Raw genomic sequence first — 9,498 nt, forward strand, 5'->3', positions numbered from 1 at the left:
GACAAACTCCAAGGGAAAACTATTCTTGGAGGTGGCTGGCAAAATAGCTTCAGGAACCAGAATGTACAGCGAAGATTTTATTGACTAGTCAACATAATAGAATTTATCTCTGCAAGATTGTCTAATTTATTCTGAAAACCATCTAAACTGGTAGCCATGGTCAAGTTCGATTAATTAATTATGTACCTATTAGGTTACATGTAAGCAAGTATTACATATACAATGTAGCATAAGCCAAAGATCTAGTATAAAGAGCTTGAAACAGACACATATATGATAGTGTGTGTATATATATATATATCACTTCTCTATCTTGTCTATTAATGTCTAAATCTTGGGAAAAGAAGCTAATTTAGACTTCAAAGTCTACAGGTCACAATCTTTCCCTCTTTCTTCTTCTTCTTCAAAACATGATATAAACAAATTCCCAATATTTTAAGTTATTATCCAGTGGCTTTTCTAGTTTATCCATTTCAGTCATTCCAATTACTTTCATAATCCATTCTCCTTTGTTGGTAGCAAGATATTTGGGGTTCGTCTCGCTGCCAATATCATATAATGTAATGCTTTAAAATTTGTTCCTACAATATTATTTGATAACCCCAATAGGAAGGCTTCAGGTTTCCTGTGGTTTCTTATATTCTGAGGATATAAAATGTATAAAGGATGTAAAAAAAAAACCTTTTTGGAACTGTGAAAACCATGAAGGCTGCTTCTATCACATGCAGTGGATGTGTGATAAAGCAAAATCATATTGTACAATGATACAATATTTTGAAGATATAATTTGAACTCACTCCAGAACTGTACCTATTAAATATGATTCAAGATATACATATTGTAGACCGAAAGAGGTTCTGGAAAAATAACATTATATATGATCGCATCTGCGAGAGTTCTGCTAGCGTAAAATGATTGAAGCGTCCGAAATGGATAAAATAAACCTGTGCCATTGATGGAAAATCTTATAGTAAATGTGATGAAAGCTGGAAACTTCTTCACATATATTGTGACAAAATCTGGAGTGGCGATAAATAATTTTACAAGTAACAGGATAATGTGTAAATATTTAAGGTAATACATTTCTTTAGGAACTCTAATAAGGTATAAAACTTTTGAGTTTATATTTAATTATAAAGTAAAGTAAGTAGAAGTTATTAATGATAATGATTAAGTTTACAGCATAAAGATGGGACATTTGGAAGAGCGGTGTTTAAATATATATTATTGGGGAGTGGGAACGACGGTTTGGGAATTTGTATTTTAATGTTGTAAGCCACCCCAATTGCGTTTCGTAAAGGAGCGGAAAATAAATAATAATAATAATTATTATTATTATTATTTCATTTATTAGCTCTTGGACTTAAAGGTATGGGGGGCGATTTAGGAATCTGTGAAAAGATCTCTTAATATTGTTTATATTTTTCTTATCTTGGGGTTTTTTGTTTTTTTTTGGAAATTGTTGTCTATCCTTTTTAATAAATAAAGTTTTTTTAAAAAAGAAAGTGATACAAAAGTTAAGGCAAGTTCCATCCATCAATGAGTTGTTGGGTGAAGAAGTCACGTTGCTAACTTGGCCCCTTTTGGTTTCTCCTTCGCCAGGTGTCTTCATCATCTGTTGGCTCCCTTTCTTCATCACCCACATCCTGAACATGCACTGCAATTGCAACATCCCCCAGGCCATGTACAATGCCTTCACGTGGCTCGGATACGTCAACAGCGCCGTCAACCCCATCATCTACACCACCTTCAACATTGAGTTCCGAAAGGCCTTCATGAAGATCCTCCATTGCTAACTTCCTCTTGAGGACCAGGTGCTTGGCTCTCATGGTCATACAAAGGGGTGGCCATACATACGAAGAGAAACGCCTGCGGTATCTGCAAGAAAACACACAGTGTTTAGAGTGCCATGTATCTTTTCCGCCAGCATTTCAAGCAGCCATGGCCGAAGGCTGCCTCGTTCTCAAGGCGGCATGTAGACTTCGAGAGATGGTCACGAAAAGTGTTCATTTCTGATGCAACCTTTGCACTGTGCTTTTAACCAGAGATGCAAGAGAAGGAAAAGAGAAACTAGGAAATGTTCCCACAGTAACATTTTGCTTGTGGTCGGCAAGACCTCCAGTGCATTAAACACAACTTCTCGCTGATCCCAACCATGGGGCGCATTGACTTACTCATGTGTCGTTGTTACTGATACATTTCTCACCAAAGACGCCACCACTTTGTCTGCTTTGCAATAGGAGATGTTACTACCCACCGAAATATTTTTTTTAAATGCCAGCACGCCTAGGAATCATGTTCGTTGGAAATGCCTTCAGGCTTTGGAATGACCCTTTGGGTTTCTCGCAAACTGCCAAGACTTGGTGGGACCATCTTCACAAAGGTTACCACCGGTCTGTCATATGAACTTAAGGGAGGAGAATGTAAGAAAATGGAATCTCAGGGCAGCGTATGAAAGAAAATACTACAACGACTGTATAATACCAATGTGTATATATGGGGGGGAAACAGAATGAACTGAGCAGAAACCCAAGCCAAAAAAGGGGGGAATAATAAATAAATAAGATACACAAAATCTTGTCTTGCATGGTACACGCTGCATTCGAAAAAGCCATTTTGGTTCATGTTCGCCACCCTGGCTTGTCACTAGCGTCTTCTCTGACTACATGCCGTTGTGCAGATATGAACCCAATGGGAACAAGATAGAGGACACAGGGAGGAAAGGTGTAGAAAATATGTCAGACCTTCAAAATTAATGTAACCCCCAAGGAAAGATCAGTGAAGCCCAAACGTGAGGACATAGCACAGTGGTAGAATACAGGCTTTGCACACATAGGTTTACCTCTCCGGTTTTGATTAATTCTAGACAGTTTTTAAAAGTTCCGGTAAAAGGTAATGAGACAGACTCTGCGGAGGGTCTACAAGTCAGAGAAAGTATAGCTAGATTTGATGGAAGTTCCTAAGACATCAAGCCGGCCAATAGTGTCCACATTGTGTCTAAGCAGTGGTCAGCGTGGTGCAGTGGTTTGAGAGTTGAATTATGACTCTGGAGACCAAGGTTCAAATCCTTGCTCAGCCATGGAATCCTTTTGGGTGACCTTAGGCAAGTCACACTCTCTCAGCCTCAGAAGAAGGCCATGGCAAAAAAAACAACCCTCTGAACAAATCTTGCCAAGAAAACCCTGGGATAGCTTTGCCTTAGGGTCGACATAAGTTGGAAATGACTTGAAGGCACACAACAGCAATAAATGCAAAGCAGGTACAGTTAGGTAACTCTTTCATGTTCACAACCACTACTTACTCATGATTTTAATACTTGCCATAACCGCAACTCACCCCTCAACCTGCTTTATTAGAGACCAGCTGCATGCGGAGAAGGGAGATGGATGACTTTCCTTGACCTGCTACTTTTTTCCATGCGGGGATCTTTTGTCCAGAAGAGGATCCAGTGACAATGAGTTATGACAGCCAAAGCCATCGATAGGATTCTGGGTCTAAGTCAGCAAAGCATAAATATTTCCAGATTAAATGAATACAATACATGGTGGTGTGCAATATTTAACAGAATTGGGGGGCTTGGTTGCACTAATTCTTGGGGTGTTAGAAACACTTCAACCTTTTATAGAATAGGAGGGGGGAAAACATACTTGTAAACCACCTAACAATTTCATGGGCAAAAGGACATGCTCCATCTGGGTAAACTAGGCCTCAGTGTCAAAAAGACGCGGGTTAAATGGGTCTAGCACATGGCCCCACTCTCCGAATTGCTTCAGCAATTCAGTTCAAGTGTGAAGCAGGGTCATTTAAACTGATTCCAACCAATTTGCGAACCAGGTTAAAAAATTTTGGGGATGAGGCCTTAGAGGGATGGATTTGACCTTAGAGACTGACATAGCACATCCTTGCTCCATTCCCACCCGATGTTGGAGACTGTGTACTTATGTGCTTCCTTCTGCTTAGGTAGGAGGAAGGAGGAATCACAACAAGGTTGTAGAAACAGCAACACCTGCAGCTCAGAGGATGACAAAGCTTTGCAGATCCTTTCTAATTGTTCAGGTTAAAAACACAACTCAGAGACATTTTGCAAGAGTAAGGGACAGGTGGTTAATAATCAGGAATGATCAACCGTGCCAGTTTTGCACAGTGACCAAGTTTTGCTCTGGTTTCTTCCTCTTGTCTTTGATGCCACAAACAATATTTCATCCCTTTGGAGTGACATTTTTTTTTCTGTTTTCTTCTCACTTGTTGAGACAGAGAGAGAGAGAGAGAGAGATTGCCTCTTGCTTTTATTTTAATAGCACAAAATGCGTTGACATTTCGGGTGTTTGGATTTTTTAATTAAGAGGATGGCGAATCGATTTGCATCCCAGGGTTGAATTCATTTGGTTTTAAAAGAAGAAAGCAGGGCATCCGGCAGGAGCGGACCATCTTCTCAGCCTCTTGAGCTCACAATAAGGCTTGGCATTTCCATTTTCCAGATCAGGAAGGGATTTTGTTGCCTTCCTGTGTGGATGGAAGAAATTAATCTTTGCATTACATGTAATCCTGTTAATCTCATTCGACAAAAGCTGGTCTAATTGTCATGTCCCTTTCCACGCGTTGGGATGATTTTCCCTGTGCTCTTCATTGGCACGGTATTGCCAGTTCCCCTGGTCCAAGGCAATAAAAAACAACAACTCTTGTATACTCTCAAAATCTACCTAATTGGGGAGGTTTGAGTCAACTTTGGGGTATGATTGATCAACATTTGCTTGTACAACTCTGTTCTGAATCCCATTCGCCTTAGAAAGGGGAGGACAGATGGGATTTATAGTCCAACAACATCTACAGTGCCATACATTCCACATGCCATAAAGCAGTGCAACCCAAACCCAGGATCCACAGACCATTGCTAATCCATAAACCATCAGTTGCTGGTCCCTCATGAAGGAAAGAAACATTATTCATAATAGGTCTCCACTATGGTATTGGTCTCTTATGAGAGATGATTTATATAACTTTAAAGTAGAAGAGATTGAGATAGTTCAAGATTATCCATACCTTGAAGTTGGAAGGGCAGCTAGGAAGGAACTAGACAAGATCCTGAAGTGTAAAGATATATCATTGAATATTAATGCGCGCCATGTGGACGGGTGTGTGCCATAATGGCACCTGGGTGGCACAACAAGGGCTTCAAGCGTATGGATGCTCAGGCTGGCATAAAGTGCCAGTCTGTACAGCCCCCATAAGTCGGGAACAACACGAAGGCATGCAACACAACAACAACAAATTCAAGAATAATTCAATTCAGATTTGCTACTCAAGACAGAATGCCCAGCTCTCCACTTTGAAGACAGAACTCGCCATTGCGGCTGTTCTGCTTGATGCTTCCTGTCTCAAACTGGATGCCAGTTTTCCTCAACTCAGATATTATCCCAAATTCACGAAACAATGCAGAGAGGTCAGAACACCCCGTTCTTTCCCACCGCTGCTTGAACATCTTCGGTGGCTGGGGCAAGCAGGTGTCTCTTTTGGCACTCAGATTGCCTGCCTGCATTTCAATTGCTCGGCAGTAATTTCTGCTATTCCCATCCAACCGCAATCACAAAATTGCCATTTTCCAGTCTTCTGTGAGGTGGCCCACCCTTGAGAGATGAAGGAGAAATGTTCAAGCAATTATTGACTGTATTAGACAAGTTCATATTCCATCCCTTCTCCTGTTCAGGCAAGGAAAGAGAACTCTGACAGGTTTGGGGGCTGATTTTCTGCCCCCGAGGACTGTTTTGTAATGGGCTTTTCTTGTTGTTGATAGCATTTGCTACAGAAATTAAGTCCAAATATGGTTATGCGTGGCATGTAATAAGGTAAGGATCTGTTGGAAGGAGGTGAGGGTATTGAATATTGGAGGTGGCTAAGCGTCTAAATGGATATTAAAAAGGCTAATGTGTAAGACCATGAGAGTCAGAGAATGAGGGTTAGTCAAAGATAGGAGAGTGAGTTAGAGATCATAGAATCATAGGACTTTATCACACGGGGAAAACTGGGCGTTTAACCAATGATTAACCCATGAAAAGATTTTCACACACATCATGCTTAAAGAGCCATTATCCTGGGAATAATAAGGGAATAACCAGGCAATAAGCAGCAACAAATCATTGGAGTTTATCACACGAGGAAAATCCTGTGCAAAAACGGGGTTTAAAAGCTGGGGGGAAACCCACAAAAGCAGGTTGATTTTTACATGACGTCGTTGTTAAAGTGGTGTTAACCTGAATGAAAAGTAGAAGGAAAGCAGACAAAATCTTCTCCTTTTTACTTTCGGAAAATCCCCAAAATAAAAAGGAGTGGCTTTTGTCAACTTTCCATTCAGGTTAACACCACTTTAACAACAACGTCATGCAAAAATCAACCTGCTTTTGTGGGTTTTTTCCAGCTTTTAAACCCTGTTTTTGCACAGGATTTTCCTCGTGTGATAAAGTCAATTCATGGGATTTCTCTGTGAATGATTTGTTGCTGTTTATTGCCAGGGATAATGACACTTTAATGTCAACATCATGTCAAAATGTTAATCGTGACTGGTGATTTTCACAGGTTAATTGCTGGTTAAACCCCTGATTTCCCCGTGGGATAAAGTCCATAGGATTCTAGAGTTGGAAGAGGCCCCAAGGGCCATCCAATCCAGCCCCATTCTGCCATGCAAGAAGACACATTCACTTCACTCCTGACAGATGACCATTTAGCCTCTGTTTAAAAATCTCCAAAAATGCATGGATGTACATTATGCAATCCTGAACTGGGGTCTTGACCATCATCACAGTGGGGCTCTGATAGGATTCAGCCGCAGCCTTTGAGGCACATCTCTTCCTTTTTTTCCCTTCCAGAGAATGGAGACAGGGACAAGAATGAATCCCAACAATGCAAAATGCTTGCTGAAAAGTCCCCCGTGGTGCACAAAGTCCATAATTAAGTCTTCAGGTATTGTTCAATTCAGAGAAAAATCCAGGTGCTGTTAAGAATGCTGTGTATTTAGCATGAAAGCTGTTTCTCGAGTTACCATGCCCTGACAGCTTGAGATATATATATATATATATGAATGGGAATCGTGGCAGGTGAGATGAAGGAATCACAGCTCTCATAAACCATTGGGCCTTCATTCATTCTTACTTTAAGTCATTTGACTCTACACAACAAAAGGCACCTAAGACTCCCATGCTCACACAAAAACACTCATTTCATTACACTAATGTCTCCTTCTCCAGCCTTTCAGGAGTGGTTTAAACTTCAGAACGGATAGGAAGGAAACTAGAATGGCTCACAGACAATAGGGGGGAAAAACAGTGCGATCTCTTCTTAGAGCTAATGGCCAGTATTATTTGGCCAACCAAAAGGTGCCAAATCCATCACATCAGCTTTCAGAGCTTGTGAAAGAAACTTCTTGGTAAAGCGGAGATGGTTAAAGCCAGATGCAGGAGAAGGAACGTCACAACACTGGAGTCACAGCCTCTGTGTTTTGTTTCAGGGTTATACAGAGCAGTAGTTTCTGAACTTTGATCTTCCAAATGTTTTGGCCTGTAAATGTCCAGATCCTTAACTATTGGCCAAGTCAGTTTGCCAATTGTTGGCCGGGATTTCTGAAACATAAAGTCCAAAATATCTGGAGGATTAAAGGCTGAGACCAACCATTTTTAGGCTTCTCATATCTCAGGACTTGCCCTCTTCTCCAAGGAATCTCAGGGCAAGAGCATCATCTGGAAAACTTTCTCTCTCTGTGAAGTCGAAGGTTTTCAATGTCAGAATCCATAGTTTTTTGTGGGGTTTTCAGGCTATGTGGCCATGTTCTGGAAGAGTTTATTCCTGACATGGAACTGCACTCATTCGCCAGCAGTACGGCACGGCTCATTGATTTCAGCGGTTCTACCCTATTGTTGTGCACCTTCAAGCCATTTCTGATTTATAGTGACACTAAAATTGAACCTACCATAGGGTTTTCTTAGTAAGATTTGTTCAGAGGGGCATTGCCATGGCCTTCTCTGAGGTTAAGAGAGTGTGACTTGCCCAAGATCACCCACTGGGTTTCCATGCTTGAATAGGGTTTCAAACCGTCAGCTCCAGAGGTATAGCCCAACGCTGAAGCCACTGCACCATGTTGGCTCTCCATTCTACTTTGTTTGGGAATAGGTTCTACTCTATTTGGGATTATAACTGGATTAAGTCCACTGTCTTTTGCCAAGTGGATGGATGGTCCCCCAGCCATATACAAGAGAAGCAGTCTTAAATACCCCTCCAAGGAAGGAGCACTGAATGAATCAGGCTTGTTAGAAGACAACAATCCCAATGTGCCACCATCCTCTACAATCTTATTTTCCAACTGAACTACTAACTCTGTTCTGTTTTGGTTACAGGCATTGTCTATGCCATTATGGGCAAGAAATGCAATGCAAGCCCAGGTCTTCCTTCAATACTATACGGATGAATACCTACAGTGAAGTGAAACCTGTCTGTACATGTATTTTGTGGTTCAATTAGAGCTTGGAAATCTTTTCCCCCATTCTTTTGGACTACTCTGCCAGAAAGACAGATTAAGTAAATCTCTTAACAAGCCCAATGGGGAAAATTTCCCTAACAGAAACATAAGGGAGCAACATATTTTTTTAGATAAACACCTTCCCGTCAGAGATAAAAGAACTGAGCGGCTCTTAGTAACCCCCCTCCTTTGCAATTTCTAGCAAAAGATTTAATAAAAGATGGAGCAAAGCTTCCCTGCCCCTGTCATCTGCCTTATTCATTAGGTGTCCTGCTGGAGAGCTACAAGGGAGCAAAATGAAACCTGTTTATAAAGCTTCCGCACCAGTCCTGGAGAGGTATTTTTTCATCCTCGGCATTCAATTCGGCACACAAAGGTATTTACCGAAGGCAAAGAAAAGACGGCTCGCAGTGAGAGATCAATCTGCCCCAGGCTTCTCTTGATGCAGAGCCAGTTTAGTTCAAAACACGCGCATGGAATGGGTGCAGGTAGGATGGGAAACTGAGAAATGCAAGATGAAATGGCCAAAGCAGTAGCTTGGTTTGATTTTCTCCAAGTCCTGTACTGAACAGAGAATAATGTATTGTGGAAGGCTGACAGCTCCTAGGATTTGAAATATAGGAGTTATAGTCCAAAAAAGAAAAAGCAATGTTCAGAAGCATGGATCCCCATGCATAGCTAAAGCCTGGCCAAATAACCCACCGGCTAGGGACAAGTCTTTAAGAGAAGCTACCTGAAAAGGGTCACCAGTCCTATTTAAAACGATGGTTGCACTAGAAGATCAACGACTCCCAAACTTTGGTCTTCCAGGTGTTTTGGACTTCAACTCCCAGGTGCCCCAGACAGCTTGTCCAACAGTCAAGAATTCTTGGAGGTGAAACCGAAACATCTGGAGGACCAAGGTTTGGGGACGATAGTACTAGATGAACTAGAGAGTCTCTTTCAGTGCTGTGCTTCCAATAATCTGGAGATGTTACTGCACTTTTCTGTGAGTC

At 41.3% G+C, this 9,498-nt stretch overlaps 1 protein-coding gene across 4 annotated transcripts in view; it reads left to right on the top strand.

Annotated features, from left to right (window-relative positions):
- Nucleotides 1-2,541, top strand: part of LOC149306920 (dopamine receptor D2.S-like) — a 40,532-nt gene extending 37,991 nt beyond the window's left edge. For all 4 annotated transcript variants that reach the window (XM_089537661.1, XM_089537662.1, XM_089537660.1 and 1 more), the window contains one exon: nucleotides 1,603-2,541. In XM_089537661.1, the coding sequence (XP_089393787.1) occupies nucleotides 1,603-1,796 (194 nt within the window). In that variant the 3' untranslated portion in view covers nucleotides 1,797-2,541. The remainder of the gene's footprint in view (nucleotides 1-1,602) is intronic.
- Nucleotides 2,542-9,498: the final 6,957 nt, after the last annotated feature.

The sequence above is a fragment of the Sceloporus occidentalis genome, unplaced genomic scaffold (genome assembly GCF_023333645.1).
Source record: "Sceloporus occidentalis isolate IW3139 unplaced genomic scaffold, rSceOcc1.0.p SCAF_9, whole genome shotgun sequence".
NCBI lineage: Eukaryota > Metazoa > Chordata > Lepidosauria > Squamata > Phrynosomatidae > Sceloporus > Sceloporus occidentalis.